The sequence below is a fragment of the Ostrea edulis genome, chromosome 3 (genome assembly GCF_947568905.1).
Source record: "Ostrea edulis chromosome 3, xbOstEdul1.1, whole genome shotgun sequence".
NCBI classification, from domain to species: Eukaryota; Metazoa; Mollusca; class Bivalvia; order Ostreida; family Ostreidae; genus Ostrea; species Ostrea edulis.
Genome location: NC_079166.1, coordinates 69,323,679 through 69,345,381, shown reverse-complemented (window position 1 = coordinate 69,345,381; position 21,703 = coordinate 69,323,679). Strand labels below are relative to the sequence as shown.

Here is a 21,703-nt window from a genome sequence, read left to right as displayed (position 1 = left end):
GTCAGAAAATAAAAATAAAAATACTGCGTTCAAGGATACGGATGCATGCCTGTATAATTAGATCTTGTGACATAATTCATGTGATATTATAAAGATATTCTAAGATAAATGTGAACCCAGGAAATAATTTGAATTCAATAAAAAAATGTTTTGACATCGTAGACAGCTACTTCAGCAATAAAATAATGAAACCCATAAATATTATTCATATCTTATAAAGTATTATCCAAAAAATTACTATGTTAAACGCCACTCTGATTCTATGCATACTTGATCTGAAGTTTAAATTGAAAACATGCCGGAGTTTCTCATATCTACGTACATGTATCTGGTGATCAGGGTTTTCTGTTAGTATTAGCAAGGGCACGAATTGTGCTCCTTTAATAGCTGACCTGTTTGTGCATTATCATGAGGCATCTTTTATTAAAAACAAACTTTTACATGAGAAAAAATATCTTGCTGTTTTCTTCAACTCTTTAATCAGACACATCGATGAAAATTCATTTAATAAAACTACTTTTCATTCATATGTCGACTCGGTATATTCCAATGAACTCGAAAATGATACACCACAGTTTTCCATATCTGCTTTATACATATATTTGGATGTTTTATTGAACATACATGTTGAAAGTAAACTAACAAATTAACTTTATTACCAACGGGAAAAGTTCAGCTTCTTCATGGTCAGCTTCCCATACCTACGTAGCAATATTATCACATGCATATGGTGTTTATGACTCTCAACTGATTCGATATTCAAGAGTATGTTCAGCGAATGACCAATTATTAAATTTTGGCAGGCTTTAAATAGATTGATATTGCAGAGGTTTTAACAGTCTAGTTTAATGTCAGTTTTCCCCAAGTTCTATGGTCGTTACAATATTCCAATTTGCAAATACGTCCTGTCATTAAGTCGAATGTTGTCAATCGTTATGCCATTCTTTAGATGAACGTCCCTCTCGAGAATATTTCACTCATACAGAGAGGTCATCATTACCGGTGAGAGGCTGCAAATTTAGGCCTATGCTCGGCGCTTACGGCCATTGGACATGGAGGGTTCTTTATCGTGCCACACCTGATGTGGCACGGAGCCTCGATTTTGCGGTCTCATCCGAAGGACCACCCCATTTAGTCATCTCTTACGACAAGCTGAGTACTGAGGACCTATTCTGACCAGGATCCCCATGGGAATGTCCCCAAAATAAGAAAAAAATCATATAATACAATTGATAGGTCCTTACCTGTTTACATCAGTTAAATTGTTTATTAGTTTAAGCTGTCTGACTTATTGGCTTGGGTAATATGGGATTCTTACTCCTCCGAGGTACCCTATTATTCCTCTGGTGTTAACAAGGATCCGCTTTTAACCTCCTCTGAATTTCTTTTTATCTATAGCATTTCTGAGATCCATCACTGTTCGTTATCACTTTTTGTTTTCATACATTAGTTGAATTTTGATTAAATTGATGAATCCATGAAATCTATAGCATGATTACGTGTCATTGTGTTTAACATGTGACTAGGAACTGTTGATTTTTCCTGTATCTTACATCAACTTATCAATATATCTATGTAAACCTTACTTATGTGGTATCGTATGATAACAGTATGCTGGAGTGATGGGTTACGACTATTGGAAATAATTTTTGAAGCCCTTAATATAGCATTTCATCAAATATCTAGCTGTGTATGTAAAATATGTACTTTATATAAACAAATACCATAGAAGAACCATAGAATAATAATAATAAAAAAGAATATCATTCTATAGTTCATATGTGTTTTGTGACAAACACAACACCTGGTATGAATAAATAACGATTCAGCTAATCTGTTCTTATCATATTTGATATAAACATGTGCACATTTGTACTCTGCAGTAAACTGCAATCTGAAATATTTTGTGTTTGACAAATTCTGATTTATTTGAAAAATAATTGACTGTTCCGTGCTTAGTATTTAATGCATCTTCTTTTTAGAAACAAACATTGGCCAACTCAGTGAAGAATGACGTAGTAGTAGGGGTGTAAGAAATTGAGAGGATATTCGGAGAGGGCGGAGTCAGTATCCATATATACCTATATAAATAGAGCGAGTTTACTTTGTATTCATCAGTGGATTTCCTTATTCCAAAAGGTAATAAACTTTTATATAAGTATGATTGTAACATGTTTCAGGTTATGATATTTCATAAATTTCAAAAATCCAATGCTTTCAAACTATACAACCGAGCTGTTAAAGTCTCAAGAACACTGATGAAATAGATTAATCTAAAATATTAAATGATATAAAAATCCTTACAAACAAAGATACATTGCTGGATCTAATAAGTGCTCTACCAAGCCCCTATCTTTGCTCCTCACGAAAATATTAACAACTGTGAAGGAGAAACTTCAAACTTACTGTGCGACTACATATGCCAGAAGTGGTGTTAATCAAATGTGGGTTCTAAAGAATTCTAAAGAATTTTTAGTAAACTTGAAATCGCAGAAATTATTATGACTTTTCAACACTTTTTGACATCATAGACAGTTGCTTCTTCAACAAAAATGAAAAACGGAAATATTCATATCTAGTGATCAGTCATCCAAAAACTTACTTTGTTAAACACTACAATGATTCCACGCACAAGTACTCTGAAATTGAAATAAAAAATATGCTAGAGTTCCTCATTGACAATATCTTCGTGGTCTTTAGTGATCAGGTCTTCCAACAGAATTCCCATTGGCACGAATTGTGCTCCTTTGTTAGCTTACCTGTTTCTATATTCATATGAAGCAGAATTTATTTAAAAACTTCTACGTGAGAAGCAAACATCTCTCGCTGTGGCCTTCAATTCGACAAATTGTGGCGTCCTGGCCGCGGCAGTGCTGACGTTGTGTCCTTGGGAAAGGCACTTTACATGAATTTCCTCACTCCACCCAAGTGTAAAAGGGAACCTGACTGTAGACAGTGAAAGATATTGTTAGAATGTTAGTGCTCTACTGCTTGTAATGGGAATTTGCACTGTATGCTTTCTAGGAAGCTGAGAAAGTTGTAGATTGATATAAGGTCTGCCGGGGTAATAATGTACATTAATTATTGTAAAGCTCTTTGAGCAGCATACGCTGAAAAAGGCACTATACAAAACCAATTATATCATTATTATTATTATTATTTCGATATATCGATGACGTTTTGTCTGTTAACAATAATAAGTTTTATTCATATGTCGATTTGATATATCCCCGTGAGCTCGAAATAAAGGACACCACAGAGTCTTCCACGTCTGCTTCATACTTAGATATTTTATTGAAAGTAGACATTAACGGCAAACTGACAACTCAACTTCACATATTTATGTAGCAATATTCCATTATCACCTGCATATGGTGTTTATATATCTCAACTGATTCGATATGCAAGAGCTTGTTCTGCGTATAGTCAGTTTTTAAATCGAGGTAAGCTACTGACAAACACGTTGATGGTACAGGGGTTTCAACAGTCTCGATTGAAGTCAGCATTTCGCAAATTCTATTGTCGTTATAACGATCTAGTTCATCAATATAATCATAGGATCAAATGCTGTCTGACGTGTTTCATACCGATTATTAAGCCGTTCTTGGCACACTGATTTTGACTGCGGCTAACTCCGTTTACCTGAACAGGATATAGGTCTCACGGCATGTGTAACCGGTCGACAGGGGATGTTTACTCCTCCTAGGCACCTGATCCCACCTCTGGTGTGTCCAGAGGTCCGTGTTTGCCCAACTATCTATTTTGTATTACTTGTAGGATTTATGAGATTGATCACTGTTCGTTATTGTCACCTTTCATGTTTCCTTCTTTCAGATAATACCATGTTGCATATTTCTGGAGCATTGATTTATCTTGGTCTGGTAGCTGTCTTCATTACAGACAGTTTTGCGAATGATGTGGAAGATAGTAAGTTATGGAAAACACAAACATGACCCTAACCTCTGAATTCTATCAGAGAAACGCGTTCAAGAAATGCGTTTCCCCCACAATATTTAGGTATAAATAATTTGAGGAGTACAGCGAGACACTGGTATGTCTTTGCTTAAGAATAACACACGTATTACAGTACGTATATTTGCTCAGTATGTTGTATTGTAATGATTGTATTGTAACGGTTTACACTTTTCTAAAGCTACTGCATAATGCTAATAGAATAGTTTTATAACCTTTGTCGAAGTATGTGTAAGCAGAATTCGTTTGTGTACAGAGCTACGTTAACTGATCGAAATATAGTAATACTGTTCTGGTATTAAGAACTAATACAAAATCTCATTCTCAAATATTTGTTGTAATTTCATGGTAATCCAAAAACACCCAGTTTTTATTGTAAGAATCGGCTTTGTTCGACATATAATAGAAACATTATTTGAAAAATATACATGTAATGTTCTAAGTCTTATAAACTACTTTAATATGCCTGTTAATTGAATGAATTGTTCTATTCAGAAATGAGACACAATACTAAAACCAATACACGTTGCTCTAATGATATCATCCAAACCCCGTTATGTATGTAATGGGATTTGCATATTTTTAAATGCATATTTTTTTTTTGATAAATACCGGTAGATTCTGTAAAACTGAGAATTCTTGGTATATAAAAGTTTGCAATATCATTCATAAGGATTATATTTCCTTATTGTTTAATTGTGGTCCAGTCGAACAGAGTTTTCACTTGTGTGAAAGACAACATAAATCAGCAACAAAGGCAGATACTCTTCCATTTTCATATCTCTAAATTCAGACTGGCAATTAGTATTCCACGCAGTAAAAGGTAACGGGAAAGATGTCCGTGACGCCTGGAACGCGAGGTCACCATCAGTTTGCTCACCTGACAATGGTTGTCTTTCACCTGGTTTTAAGTTGGATAACTGGAGAGATAATATGAAACATCTGCGAAGTCCCTTGATCGACCAGTGGGAGTCACTCAGAATCCAAAAGGTGTGTTGATATATATCTGCGTATTATAGTATAATCGGAGATATCTGTGATGTACAAACTTACAACGTTTTTCTTACTTACTGTTATTGACAGTAAATATTCCTACTATGTGCCAACTACGCCGATGTGTAATCATATTTAGACGTTTCTTTGTTCGTTGAGTATTGTCTAACATTCCATTCGATTATTTTGCATTAATAATTTGCGAAGACGCGACCAGCTTTAAGCGAAGCGCCTCAAACATCGACTTTCACGTATGGATGTTGTTCAGATGCCGTTAACAGTCACCTGTAGGAATGATCAGGACCTGCATTTTAAAGGTCATGTCCTAAAGATTCATGACTTTCACTTCTGACGCAGGGAGTTTGGCGAAGTAACATCTATTGCCCACTTTTATTGACTTGGGTTTAACGCAGCAGTGATACTGTAAATCAAGATGTATCACCAGCATAAGACATAGAGTGGATATCTTCACCATGCTTCCGAACAGTATTAACGGTGTATTCAGCCTTGATTTTGATCGACATTGTTTTATATTTCGGAACTTTAAACCATTTGCAGCTATATGTTGATGTTTTGTTTTCAAAAAGAATCGAATTTGATATTTTAAGCTATTTTAAAGGCTTTATCATCTTTTTAATTCTAGACATATACTGGGATATGCATTTTGACTTTGTTTTCCATCACCTTATTGTCCTAATTGATATGAGGAAAAGTTGTTTGTATGCGTGTGTAGGCAAGCAAATCCATTTTCAGATCCGGGTGGTACTTGGCCGTAATGGGAAAACCTTAGCATTCTTAGAATTTGATGGCAGTGGAAGCAACAAGCTAAATTGGTTTAGCAAATCCAGGCTTCTTCACAGTAGCTGGTCCGATCTCAAAACCTCGAGAACTAACTATTTCTCAATTAAAGGGTAAATATAATGATATTAAACATCTACAAACTGTCATCAAAGAATTTACATACAATATCCCCAATATAGACATTTGAATTACAAAATTGTCATTGCTAATTTTGTAGGCACGACAGAGATGGTAGGCGTCCTGTCAAAAGGCACTTTTTTGTCAACAAAAGGTATGGCCGTTGCCCGAATGATGTTGGGTGGTTTGTGATCATAGACAAGACCGATCTCTGTCCCTGGGCAAGGAAAGGGAGGACTCCGTTGTTTCTGTATAGTAGGGGTTCAAAAGCTGCTAACTGGAATCGCAGTAAGTAATTAGTATATAACATGTATTCAAAATGCATAGAAAAACAGACAAGTAAACATTCATACATACACACATACTTTATAGATTTACCTACCTACCTACCTACCTACCTACCTACCTACCTACCTACCTACCTACCTACCTACCTACCTACCTACCTACCTACCTACCTACCTACCTACCTACATAGTACACCTACATACATACATACATACATACATTTATACACATACATACATACATTTATACACATACATACATTTACATACATACATACATACACACACATACATACATACATACATACACACACATACATACATATATACATACATACAAACATATATACATACATACATACATACACACACACACATACATACACACACATACATACATACATACACACACACACACACATACATACATACATATATACATACACATACATACATATATACATACATACAAACATATATACATACATACATACATACACACACACACACATACATACACACACATACATACATACATACACACACACACACACATACATACATACATATATACATACACATACATACATACACACATACATTCACACATACATACATACATACATACATACATATAAACATACATGCATACATTTATACATACATGTACATACATACATACACACATTTATCCATACATACATACATTTATGCATACGTACATAGATACATACATACAAACATTTATAAATACATAATGTAAGATAATTAACAGTAATGGGACATCTGATCAAGATAAATTGCATAATGGCGAAGTCAATCGCATCTTATGTGCAACACACTAGATAATGATTCCATATATTGGAAATAAAAATTAAAAATATAGAATCCATATCTAAAAAATGCCACCTAATGGAAATTAAAACATGGAAATTTACACATTGGAACTTCAAAAGCTTATCATAGAGAAACAGACAGATATGCAAATATTTTTTTTGTATATGTCGTGAATCATGTAATAAGAATTAAGGTATGTGGGTATAGACATTTCGGTTTTCTTCATATATTGTCATGCAGAGTGATACATGTACATATACCATGTAAGACGTTCCAGAATAACTTAATACTGGGTCAAAATGGAAGACATATATAACTAAGATACAAAAACAAAATGCAAGTGAATGTTTACAATATACACATGATCTATACTTCCCTTTAGATGAAATTTTCAAATAGTGGATTATACCGTAAAATATCTACATATATAAGGTATCAACATTTTCACAAAACCGTTGTGAGGAACTACAGAGTACATTGATGAATCTTAATTATAGACATGGCGGATATACACGTGTATTCCATTTTGAGAAACGTCACTGCTCCTATTATAATACACTACCCACCATAAATAAGTATACACACATGCAAAATACACATTTTGGAATGAAATCTATTCAATATAATGAAAAAGAGTTTAATTCCCTGTGTATAATTTTCAATTTATATCAGTAAAATAATCATTCAAGGGTACAACTTCAATATATGTGAAACAACAATGGACATTAAATATATATTGATTCATTTAAGGTGAAAATCCAAAGATCTTATCAAACATAATAATATGTATTAATAATTAATTTGAAATGGTTTTAAAATAAAAGTTTGCAAGATGTCTCTTTTTAGAAAATTCAAAAATTCAGAAAATGAAGTGCTTTAATAGAAAAGAAGGATGTTAAAAGTCAAAAGCCTAATGTGATATATTTATATTTAAGAGTTATGTATTTTGTCCCAAAAGATCTATGTGATGTAGCCCATATTTTGTATGCGTAAGTAACTTATTTTGGTAAGTGTATACTTATTTATGGTGGACAGTGTAGTTATTTTACGTCAACATGACCTTTTTTTTATCTTCTTATGAAGCAGCATGTATTCAAAAGCGTCTACACCAGGAAACAATCTCTTGCTGTGACTTTTCTCTCGACAATTAGATATATCGACAACGTTTTATCTGATAACAATAATCATTTTCATTCATATGTCAATTAGATATATATATCCATTTGAACTAAAAATTAAAGACACCACATAATCTAGTTTGCCAGTGCTGTTATTTGGTCAAATGCTTGCCTTGTGACGTGTTTCATATCGATTGTTTGAACGTTCTTGGCACATTGATTTTAACTACGGATTACTCCGTCTACCTGATCAAGACATAGGGCACATGGTGAATGTGACCGGTCGATAGGAAATGTTTACTCCTCCTAGGCACCTGATCCCACCTCTGGTATACCCAAAGTCCCGTGTTTGCCCCAATATATATTTTGTATTCCTTATAGGAGTTGAGATTGAACACGATATGCGTTTTCTTATTATGGGTGACAGTAATAATGTTTTGTGGTAATGATACTGCTTTGTTTTCCTTTTCAGGACCCGGGGTCGCCGATGTCATGAACGTTTACATAGGGTGTAAATTTCAAGAAGGATTTCCAAAGCATCCTGATAGATTTGATCTATGTACATCCAGTTTGTACTAATGAATTGATATCAGGAATCACTTTGTTTGTTTTCAGTAGCATATAATATTTTCCTTAGACGCATATCAAAATTTACGTTTTAAACTGGAAAGGTGGTGAACAGTTGAGGGCATCACACATTCCCAGTAATATCGCAATAGTCATATGTGTAGTTAAATGATGCCAGTGAAAAGTCCAATTCATTGACATGTTCATTCTACACCAGTATTTCAAAGAAAAATAGAGATGATGTAATGATATACGTTATTTGTACTTAAGATTACCTATCGATTTAAGAAATTGAAGTGGCTCAATGTTAAGTCTTTATAACGTTCGTTACGTGACAAGGAGTTCGTTGTGTTGACCCCCGTTTGTGACATTCAAAGTATACCTTACACACGAAGACCCTTTTAGAAACAGGGCTGAACTTTGCTACGGTGGTGAATGATTTACACCGGTAAAAACATGGTGATTCACCTGTAACCTGTGGCGTTGCAATATGAGAAACAAATTTTCGATAATGCTTAAACTAATAAAGGCGAAGATAACGAACAGTGATCAATCTCATAACTCCTACAAGCAATACAAAATAGATAGTTGGGCAAACACGGACCCCTGGACACACCAGAGGTGGGATCAGGTGCCTAGGAGGAGTAAGCATCTCCTGTTGACTAGTCACACCCGCCGTGAGCCCTATATCGTGTTCAGGTAAACGGAGTTATCCGCAGTCAAAATCAGTGTGCCAAGAACGGCTTAACAATCGGTATGAAACACGTCAGGCAGCATTTGACCCAATGATAAGTTGCATTGACGAACTAGATCGTTATAACGATCATAGAATTTGCAAAATGTCGACTTCAATCGAAACTGTTGAAACCCCTGTACCATCAACATGTTTATCAGTAGCTTACCTCCATTTAAAAACTGACTATACGCAAAACAAGTTCTTGAATATCGAATCAGTTGAGATGTATAAGCACCATATGCAGGTGATAATGGAATATTGCTACATAAATATGGGAAGTTGACGATGGAGAAGCTGAAATCATCCCGTTTGTCATACAGTTGAGTTGTCAGTTAAGTAATGTCTTTATAAATAAAATTTAACACAGAGGAAACAAATGAAAAAAATGTTGTCAATACTTTCACACTTATATTATCATATTTTATGATTAAAGAGGTTCACACTTTAGATTTGGAGTAATGTCAATTTTTTTGGAAGTGTATTTTTGATTTCTACATTGAAGGAGAATTAGGAAATTAAAAAGAAAAACTGGGTTCGCAAGGCTTGCTATTGAGCTATAGTGTTCTAACCATGACCTTTTTGCACTTAAAATTTATTCAATTAAACTTGACATTTCTGTCGGTGTCGACACATCATAAACAACACAAATCAATCATTACATAAAATAGATACATAATCATGTCTTTTAACATTACAGATAAACAAAACAATTAATACTGGTAATGGAAATAAATAATGACATTTATGCACTTGATATACGAAAAATTTCATGCTCCAGTAAGTGTTCTACCAAGCCTCTATCTTTGCTCCTCACGAAAATATTAACAGCTGTGAAGGAGAAACTTCAAACTTACTGTGCGACTATATATGCCAGAAGTGGTGTTAACCCTTTCTCTACCGGCACATTTTAGAGGTTTTTAAAGACTAAATGACAATATTTTTACATCGACTAAAATCTGCATGTATCACGATTTGGGATAGGCATATGACATACAATTTTGTTAGGAATTGGACAGGGAATAATTTCTTTTAAAGATTGTCAAGGTAGCCCATGACCTCAAAGAGGTCTACGGGGTCAAAGGTCATATAATTGCACATTTTTGCAATTTTCTCTCTCTGAAATATATATATTATGACCACTCTCACTAGATTAGAGTCAAAAATAGGAAATTCTAAATATATGAGCTGATGTGCCTTGAAAAATACTACAAAACCATTACAATCAAATTAATCAATTTTATTGACAAACAAATATTTTTGGTTGCTAAGTAACAACACTCATAGTACAATTTTGACCATAATTTGCCTTTCTGCATACATTCGACACAATTCAAACATAATTACATCGAATGATGATTAGTAAATGTCACATTATTTTAAAAATATAATCTTTAAATCAATCTAAATCATTTTAAAAGGTTTTTAAGAAAAAATATGATGAAGAGAATTAAGGTCAAAGGTCATAAAATGGAAACTTTGTACTTTATATACCTTGTACATACCTATCATTTTCTAATAATATGACGGTTTGCCATTATGTTCCACTAAATAGAATAAATATTGCAACATTAAAACAAAGAATTTTATTGTTAATCTAAAATAATCTAATTTTTTGCATTCAAATATATTTGGTTGCTAAGCAACAGCACCTTATCAAATGTTATCAAAAGGTACTACCCGTTTTTCCTCTCCAATTTCAACGTATACGAATGTTCAAGTGCTTAATTTCAATCAATCACTAGATTTAAATGTACTTGCATCATATTTAACAAAATATTCTTATATTCAACCTCTTAAAACCTATTTCTAGACATTCTTGATACACTGTACTGGGTTGTTCCGATAGGGGCATGCTTTGACCGATATCTGTCTATCGACTGGAATTTCACAGCAAACATGTATAAGATATTGCACAAAAATCTGGAAAAAAAAAGAATTTCTTAATACTTATCCCTAAATACTAAAGTATCGTCAGAGCTTTTGAATGCTCAATTGGCTCTGTAAATGTTTTCTATAGTCAAGGCCCTCTGAAAATTATTAGTATGCATTTAATTACTTATGAAATTTTATCAGAGGTAATTGTAGTACACATCTAGTAAATGTGTTAGACGCACAGCAAGAATACTTTTGGTAAAGATAATTTTTTTATTATGCATTTTATTATTCGTTTTAAACCGGAAATCACTGTCACAATATCGGTACATTAAAACTAGTAATACCTGTACAGTTCTTCTTCAGTGAGAGGCTGCAAACTTCCCTGGGAAGCATAATGACAATCCTTCCCCCTAGATTTGACCATCTCAGCATAATGGTTGGTGGCAATACAGATGGAGAAAACCAAATCTTCTGTCAAAAACAGCTTCATAAAATCTGCAGTTCGCTGAATAATCAGTTCCCATATCTGAAAAGAAATTGCAAATAAAATCAGTATTCGCCACCATACCTTATTTTTCAGCATTTAGAAAACTTGTCATACCTTATAATTAGAAACAGAATAATGATTTTCCGGTTTTTTTCTCTTTTTGTATATATGTGATACCTAGTAATGCAGTAAAAAAACAGTAAAGAACGCATTTTAGTGTATCATGAAGCCATGACTAAATTTGTGAATGTCTTATCTGGATTAATTAATTATTATTATTGTTGATCAAATGTATACAGATTTAACCCTATATTCAACCTCAAAGAGTCATACCAACTGAATGCCATGCTGTCGCTTCGAGTGAAATGCCACAGTTCTTGGATTAGGTGTCCCTGTGTCCTTCACATCAGCACCCTTCCAATGCATGTTTGAATTTGCCAGCAGACTGTCACTAGCAGACGATACCTAGGAACTTCCCACTAAATATTGGGATGTCAATACCCTTTTTAAAGATGAAAAGAAATTACAATTAAGAAATTTTGGTTTATGTTTAAAGCAAAATACAAGTTTCATGGTAGCAAGGGACAGTTTCGCACTTAAGTACAGTTCAAATTTATTTAAAGATAGAGATGTCCTGTATTTGAAGTGACATTTGGTAGGGGATTGCGGACATGTGTTAGAAATGAATGGAATATTTTATTATACATTGCAAGTGTAGCAGAGTGCGTAATGAAAAAAAGAAAGATATGCATCATGTAGGTGTCAGCATTATGCCTAGCATATACATGAGGGGGGGGGGGTACTGAAAACATTCGGGTTAAAACCTACAAGGTCCAGCAAAAATACTGCAATTCTGAGGGAAAGTATGTGACCCAGATATAAAAGTAGAATTGAATTGGTTCTTCATGGTACACAGTGTCTAAATTTCCTTGCATGGTACTCTGATGGGGTGTGGATTTAGTCGAAATTAGAGAAAATCTAGGCAAGATCATAGCATACCAGTACCAGCATGTATGGATCACATATAATTTATGGTTAAGCTATTAAGTGTATATAAAATACATGCATTTGGATAAAAGAGAAATCTATAAGATTTTGCATTAGCCTGTCATAATCAGACTTTGATTGATGTTACGTACCCCCAACCCATTTTGGCCCAAACACACATTTTGTTTATATTTCTGTTACACTATGAAGAAAATAATTCAAATTATGATAATAAATTCTATCATTACAATGACGTAATATGTGTTTTCCTAACAGGTTGTGTTTTCTTTTCATAGAAAGATAATTTTTAATAAACATGGAAAAATCCTGGAAAATAGACCTCTCACCAGCGGTCATGAGTGCCCAGTCTGATTAAAACCACCCCATCCCGCTTCTCATTGCACACTAAATCCACCAACTTCTTACACTCGCGCGTCAGGTAAGGAGATAATTCTGAAAAGGGGGGCGGGAGGGTGTTAATCAAACGGATTAATGCTGGACCAGGATAGATTAAATGATATCAGTTCTTAATAAACAATTGGGTGTTATTCACTTGGTTTAGATATCATAAGATATAAATATTTTCATTCATGAAACGACAAATTATGACATCAAATCGCGTTGATTAATCGTGAATTTTTCACAGCCTGACAAAACTGCAATTTTTTTTCTAGTCGGCCTATGTGGCTACCTCAACTTACATGTACATGTTTATACTGAATGCATGATCGTTTGGGTCATCCTGCAGCAGGGGATCCAGGCCAGGGCATCTTCTTCTGACATCAGGTGGTTTTGAAGATGTAAAATACAAGCATTCGCTGTGACAGTCACAGTGAAGCTGTGTTGTTTTCGTTGAAACGGAAACACGTATGTTCCCCGTGCACACTTTCAGAAAACCCGCGGGGCCCGCGATCCCGATCACGGAAAAATAAAAGTATTGGCCTATAGGCTATATGCGAACTTCTTTTTAGTTTTATTTGTTTGGCAGGGGGTAAATTATTACTATTCCGAACAAATATAACGTTTATATCTGAATTTGAAGTATTTTATCTGTCTTTTTTTCTTAAATTTACTCTGCCGATGTAGCATTCTCAATAGGTGTTTTATGAAGTTACATGTAGGTTGTGTAACTCTTATATACAATATTGGTTTTATGCTTTAAAAAAAAGCAGAGAATACCTGGCTGATTATTTCATACATATGTGTATATTGTTTTAGTGTATCAAAAGGTACTGAATTTACTAAAAGAAGAAAATACAAATTTTATAGTTTTCATCACTTTATTGTGCGACGAGTGTCGATCTCTTTTGACGTTTTGTCGTAAATTTTAAAGAAAACCGCGCAGCAAGTCCCAATTTCATTTTATCGTAATATAAAAACTACCGAGAATTATAACACGAATAAGGGCCCATCAAACAGGAAATTTTCTTTACGTTTACAGGCTGTCTTTACTTTTCCCTATTTCCATATATAAATATAGGTAAAACGCCGTTATGTTTAAACATTGCCAAATAAAATCGTAAGAAAACGTACATGTGCAAAAAATTGCTATTTTCTTATAACTTTGCCAGGCATTAAAACTAAGTTTTATATCTTCCGAAAGCAGGGAATATATGCTTTTCAAAAATTTAAAAAATATTGAATTCATAAGGAAAATAAAACAAAATCTTATCGAGGGGGAAAATGACCTTGCGACAAAGCGTTGCGTCATATTTAGACGAAGCCATCCTTCACTTTAAATACTTTTTTAAAGCTAATGGCTTTACGTACTTTTTTTATTTTTACATTGTCAGAAAATAGAGAAAATTTCCACAAATATGATAAAAAGATCATATATCTTATGACCATAGTTTCAAAGATTTAGAGGCACTCCTTTTGCGTTGCCCTCTTTTTACGCGCCATCGGTCAAATTGACCAGTACGGTAGAGAAGGCGTTAATCAAATGTGGATTCTAAAAAAATTCTAAAGAAGTTTTAGTAAACTTAAAATCGCAGAATTTTTCCCAAATCAATAGCAGTAAAACCTATGACTTTTCAACACTATACATGACCATTCCTCACGATAAATTAAAGACTAAACTTTTTGAAATCATAGACAGTTGCTACTTCAACAAAAATGGAAAACGGAAATATTCATATCTAGTGATCAGTCATTCAAAAACTTACTTTGTTAAACACCACTCTGATTCCACGCACAAGTACTCTGAAGTTGAAATAAAAATATGCTAGAGTTCCTCATTGACAATATCTTCGTGGTCTTTGGTGATCAGGTCTTCCAACAGTCTGTTGGAATTCCCATGGGCACGAATTGTGCTCCTTTGTTAGCTGACTTGTTTCTATATTCATATGAAGCAGAATGTATACAAAAACTCTCTCTCTGTGGCCTTCAATTCGACATTTCGATATATCGATGACGTTTTGTCTATTAACAATAACAGGGGATGCTTACTCCTCCTAGACACCTGATCCCACCTCTAGCGTGTCCAGGGGTCCGTGTTTGCCTAACTATCTATTTTGTATTGCTTATAGGAGTTATGAGATTGATCACTGTTTGTTATCTTCACCTTGCATTCATATGTCGATTTGATATGTCCCCGTGAGTTCGAAATAAAGGACACCACAGAGTCGTCCACTTCTGCTTCATACTTGGATATTTTATTGAAAGTAGACATTAACGGCAAACTGACAACTCAACTGTATGACAAACGGGATGATTTCAGCTTCTCCATCGTCAACTTCCCATATTTATGTAGCAATATTCCATTATCACTTGCCTATTGTGTTTATATATCTCAACTGATTCGATATACAAGAGCTTGTTCTGCGTATAGTCAGTTTTTAAATCTAGGTAAGCTACTGACAAACAAGTTGATGGCACAGGGATTTCAACAGTCTCGATTGAAGTCAGCATTTCGCAAATTCTATTGTCGTTATAATGATCTAGTTCGTCAATACAACCTCGCATTGGGTCAAAAGCTGTCTGACGCGTCTCATACCGATTGTTAAGCCATTCTTGGCATTCTGATTTTGACTGCGGATACTAGTAACTCCGTTTACCTGATCAGGATATAGGGCTCACTGCAGGTGTGACCGGTCAACAGGGGATGCTTACTCCTCCTAGGCAACTGATCCCACCTCTGGTGTGTCCAGGGGTCCGTGTTTGCCCAACTATCTAATTTGTATTGCTTAGAGGAGTTATGAGATTGCTCCCTGTTCGTTATCTTCACCTTGCATATACTAGAGGTGGGATCAGGTGCCAAAAAGGAATAAGCATCCCCTGTCGACAATGGAATTGTGAGATTTATGACAAATCTCAAGAGCTTGTACTTTCACATAAATATGGGGAGAAAGCTGTAGGCTTGTGCATTGATTATTCAAACGTTATTTTTTTGTGTTAGATTATGACAAAATAAGCACTAGACTGAAAACATTGGCATTGACATAGAATAAGGTTGTATTAAGATATATCAAGATATAGGGCTTACGGTGGGTGTGACCGGTCGACAGGGGATGCTTACTCCTCCTAGACACCGGATCCCACCTCTGGTATATCCAGGGGTTCGTGTTTGCCCAACTCTATTTTGTATTGCTTATAGGAGTTTTGAAATTGATCACCGTTCGTTATCTTCACCTTTCATCGTAAAAGTGGCAAGTAATTCTATTTATAATTCAACTTTACATTTGGCTGACCAGTGGCCTGAGTCAAGAATGCTAGTAATGCAGACCAACGGATTTCACTTTATACTAATTTATATGCATGGCTAACTAAACCGTTCACTATGAAAAGGAATGAACCCACCAAGATCCCAATCCTAAACTTTTATCTTAATGTAAAACATACGGTACCAATTTTGATGCACCAGATGCGCATTTCGACAAATAAAATGCCTCTTCAGTGATGCTCAACATATAAAATCTGACTTTCGATGACGAAATGCTTGCCACGTTAACAATCACAAAGTCTCCAATGAACCACATTTATTGCAATTCATACTAAACTGCCGTATAAGAAAGATTATTCAATATACATAACTTTACAAATACATAATCAGTAAGACTTTCAAGGTTTAGTCCATAAGATTTACAATGTTTGGATATATACATTCATCACATCGGCGACTCCTGGACCTGAAAAGAAAGCGAATTTATTAAGGTTCTAATGTTAGACTGTGTGCAAAAATACATATTAGGACAAGTTAGTTTAGTCAAAACAAATTCGAAATACAAAGGGTATGGGTATTTAAATATAATTAAGTTATGCTATGAATAAATGAAGATAACTGTGATCATTTGCAGAATCCATAATACCAAATTATCGATGAATCATATTTATTCTGTGCATTTGTTGAATATTGATAATATTCTTTAGCTTAAATATCATTCTTTGATCACCAATTTTCATTCATATTGTAATAAATCAGAATCGCACATTCAAATGATGAACAATGTACAATTCTTATAGGAGAGCAAATAATACAAGAGTAGCTGTCCACGAACTCCCCAATTCATTCACGACGTTTCTTTTTTCATACAACCACAAACTTCAATAACAAGGACATTCAATGAAATTCTAACATTTGTAAAATCACTTACTGTGATCCCAGTTAGCAGCTTGTGGTCCGTTGCTGTACAAAAACAAGGGGACTGCTCCTTTTTTTGCCCATGGACATATATCGGTTTTGTCTATAACTACGAACCATCCAATATCAGTACATCCTCCATAATGTTTGTTGACAAAAAGTGCCTTTTCTCAATATTTATATCGTTGTCGTGTCTAAAAAAGTATCAATAGTAGTTTTAAAACTAAAAACACATGAATAGGGGATCAATATCATGTTTCCCAACATGAATACAGAATGGAGAGTAGGACAAACACGGATCACTGGATGTACCAGAGGTGGAAGAATGATGAAAGCACATAAACTGATGATATGTGATAGAATTGTATTGATACAGTATCAAATACCCTTTCATAGAAAAGTAATTTGTGCTGGAGGTCTTGAGATCGGACCAACTACTATTGAGAAGTCTTGATTTGCTAAACCAGTCTTTGTTGTTACTTCCGCTTCCATCAAATTCTAAGAAGGCTAATACCTTCCCCTGTCCACCAAGCTCCACTCTGATCTGAAAATGCACTTACTTAATTAAGTGGGAATGACTTTAAAGCTTAAATAAAGACATGAAATGCTCGAAAAAATAAACTTTACATTATACTCTATCGTTTAATTTGAAAATATCACGTAACACAGATTTGCTAAACAAGAATGATTAAATATTTTATTTTCATAAAGAACTAGGAAATCTCAGATCTGATATCTACGAGTGTGAGTCAATAAGTAACCAGCCTAGCTTATTTCCAGTTGAGATCCACCTCTTCGTTTTCGTTCTAATTGCCCTCTGGTGTGTGCCATCAACCCAGAACCGAAAAATTCATGTCCTTTCCACTGACCCAGTCCTCAACTGCCGTCACGACATCTTCGTCAGACCGGAAATGACGTTCACGGATATCCGTTTTCAAGTTTGGGAATAGGAAGAAGTCACTAGGAGCTAGTTCAGGCGAATATGTAGGATGTAGTATTAATTCATACCCGTTTCGCTCTACAGCATCCATTGCAACTTTGCAAGTGTGGACTCTCACGTTGTCCTGTTGCAGCGAAACACCTTTAGAGGGTTCACCGCGGCGTTTTTCAAGGATGGCTGTTCTCAGCTGCTCTAGCAAATTTGCATAGTACACTCCATTTATTGTACTTTTCTTGGGTAAAAAGTCCAACCTGATAACGCCTTTTGCGTACCAAAATACTGTCGCCATCACCTTGCCTAGAGATGGTTGCGTCGTGAACTTTTGCGACCTCGGGAACCCAGGCCATACCCACTGAATACTCTGAGCTTTATTTTCTGGCTCATAATAATGAACCCAAGTCTCATCTACAATCACTAGACGCAAACGAAAATCATATTTTGACCAAAAACGCTTCAAAAGGCGCTACATACTGATGCTATGGTTGCCATTTGCTCATAAGTAAAGGGTTTGGGGACCCAACGGGCTGTTAGCTTTCGTACACCTAAAAATTGTTGAAAAGATACCATGTGAAATGCCCAATGACTCCGCTCCGTCCAGACCTGGTTTCATTTTCTAAAGACGTTCTACCGCGTTTAAATATCCCTACCCAGAATTCAACCTGAGCATAAGATGATGCAGAAGATGCATAAACATCGGCTAATTCGCTGCGTATTTCCTTGTCTGTTTAACCTTTTAAATACAAGTACCGAATTATAGCACGATACTCAACTTTAGATGAAAAGCATGCCTTTACATCACTAGCCATGTTTGACGTTTAATTTCTTATTAAAAATGACTCGATACACGTGGAATTTTGTACCCAGCAGTTATGCTGAAATAAGACATGAAAATCGTGACCGTCTCGGTCAATCAGAAATGAGATAGGCTGGTTTCTTATTCACTCGCCCACGCATACATCTCTTATTCAAAATGTGATCCTAAATTCTAGAGTAGGTGCAGAGTATCCAAAAAAATATTAGCCTAACCTTTTCAGTATCACCTTATAAATGTTTAATGTACTAGCTATTTCTTTACTTAACGTTTTGTCAATACTGTTTTACTCATATTGATACGTCATCAGTTGTAGGGGAAGTACAGAAAATAAGACATATGCATAGCTTTTACGACAGTACCAGTAAGCGCTCCTTAACGTAACAAAGCTGCCACGACACGGGACCTCTGTGTATAAGGTGATATCCGAAAAACATATGATTCTCACTTCTAAATGCCGAGGGGTTCGCAAAGGAGCAATAACTATCCATGTTTACGTCGTACGTTTGACGCTGGCATGGTGCAGGCGGTGATTGCACTCACAAGTTATCGATTACGAAGTGAACACTTTACCACCGAGCTGCCGCCACCGGTCAATGTACAAATTGGAAACATCGTATATGATAACTTTGGTTTAGAAAGTATACAGCACATTACTTAGTAGTTACGGTTATTGTATCAGTAATACTAATGAAGTATATACCACACCTTTTTGATACTGAGCGATTCCCACTGATCTATAAGAGGACTTCGCAGATGTTTTGCATTATCCCTCCAGTGATCCAAGGTAAAACGTGGAGGAAGGCAGCCATTGTCAGGACTACATTGTGATGGTGACTTCGTGTTATAGGCATCAAGGACAGATTCACCATTACCTTGAACTGCATGGAATACTAATTGCCAATCTGAAAGTAATTTATGAAGATGGTATGGTAAGTACATGTATCTATCTTTTTTGCTTAACTATCTTACGACATCCATTTTGTAAATTGAAAGTTCATTTGATTCACAACAGTGTAACGACAAGGACATTTTATTGCTGCAAATGATTTGGCACCCCCCGCCTTAGCACCTCCCCCTCAGAATTCGTAATTCCGAATCGATTAAGCTGTATGATCACGAAATATATACATTTGACATATATGATTGTCAGGTAATTTAGGAAAACAGAGTGAATGTATTATAGTAGATACGCATGGTGTAATGTTTTTATGAAAACATCTTGTTAATGTTAAATGAACGAACAATACAAATTTCTTCATTTATTAGGTATAAAACTAGTTAATTACATTTTCAAAACTGATATTCATTTCTTTTCTTGAATTTATGATGGGAATGTCAAAGACATTGGCGTCCAACGACAGACGGAAAATCCATTGGACCGACTGCAGTAAAATAAAATATTTAGAATTGATATAATTGCAAATTTTTATTACCCAATCAATTTTTAGGAGTTTTTAAGATTGGGAAGTATTAATCAATGCGTTTATACCTAATGCAGATATGCAAAGAAAGTCCCTCTAACAACATAATACCACGAAGCATTGATTCTTGTGCAGAATATTATTCATATGCAAACTTCAGATGTACATCCATTAACGAATGCAATATGATTCTTCTCTATAGTAAAGGTCCTTTAACAATATTCTCCAGGGATCTTTTCCATTCTTGTATTTGGAAGTATATATAAAAACAAAGACAGGAAACCTGATACTTAAAGTTTTGTGAATAAATGTTTGATATTTATATAAATGATATACAATGTGTGGAAGTTATTGTTGCAGTTGTCACATACAGCAATATCCAATCGGGGAAAACCTGATTTTACTGTTCAAATTTCTCTAACAGAATTGAATGACTAGGCCTATCTGGCGTATATAATCACAACTTACTACATGTATCATCACGTCCATATCCGATATCTGTCGTCAAAACTGCTACCAGACCAAGGGAAATCAACACACCGGAAATACACATTTTTGAAATCTGACTAAGTAAAAACACATTGATAAATATTGCAATTTATTATATACCCATCAATGTATCGTTCTTTGATACTGTGGATTTCACAGCGTGTGATCCGGTTTTCCGGATCACCACACTGTGGTTTTCTGTTTCCGTATCAGTATCCTCTGAAACTGATGCCGTCACAATGACGTCACAATGCATGAACGCAACGTTATTTGTGGAAAATATTGACCGCGTCACAAACGAAACTAGGTACACAAAACATACTTTCATGGTATGTCTGTGTTTTTAATAATTTGGATTACATTTATTATCTTATAAATGTGGATTTAAAATGCATAAGGGGGTATATAATAAATTTATCATTACTATAGTAACTTGATCCGAAGAGTTGGATCACGTCTCGTTGACAGGCGCGGATCATCAGATCAAATTCGACGCTTCGCGTCTCGTGTGAGCTGATGATCCGCGCCTGTCAACTCGACGTGATTCGACTCTTCGGATCAAGTTACTGTAGTGATGTTATATATGTATCACCAAAGGGTTTTAATACATAACACACTAGTGTCATTTGGTTTTGAAAGATACTTGAACTTTAGAAACCAAGAATATTTCTACCATAAAAATA

At 35.0% G+C, this 21,703-nt stretch overlaps 2 protein-coding genes across 3 annotated transcripts; one reads left to right on the top strand and one right to left on the bottom strand.

Annotated features, from left to right (window-relative positions):
- The first annotated feature begins 1,816 nt into the window (after positions 1 to 1,816).
- LOC125677747 (uncharacterized) lies at positions 1,817 to 8,704 on the top strand. Its single transcript, XM_048915920.2, has 6 exons — positions 1,817 to 2,139; positions 3,835 to 3,927; positions 4,766 to 4,962; positions 5,719 to 5,876; positions 5,984 to 6,171; positions 8,598 to 8,704. The coding sequence occupies exons 2-6, from the start codon at positions 3,843 to 3,845 to the stop codon at positions 8,702 to 8,704; spliced, it is 735 nt and encodes a 244-aa protein (XP_048771877.2). The 5' UTR covers positions 1,817 to 2,139; positions 3,835 to 3,842.
- An 8,035-nt stretch (positions 8,705 to 16,739) lies between these two features.
- On the bottom strand, positions 16,740 to 21,470 carry LOC125677752 (uncharacterized). Of its 2 annotated transcripts, XR_008801165.1 has the most exons (5): positions 21,000 to 21,470; positions 19,816 to 20,012; positions 17,743 to 17,900; positions 17,370 to 17,550; positions 16,740 to 16,904 (listed from the first exon to the last, which is right to left on the bottom strand). XR_008801165.1 is itself a non-coding variant. In XM_056158700.1 (4 exons), exons 1-4 carry the CDS (start codon positions 21,082 to 21,084, stop codon positions 16,844 to 16,846), a joined length of 501 nt encoding a protein of 166 aa, XP_056014675.1. In that variant the 5' UTR covers positions 21,085 to 21,470; the 3' UTR covers positions 16,740 to 16,843. The 2 variants fall into 2 exon arrangements, 1 of the variants encoding a protein (XP_056014675.1); XM_056158700.1 differs by lacking the exon at positions 17,370 to 17,550.
- Positions 21,471 to 21,703: the final 233 nt, after the last annotated feature.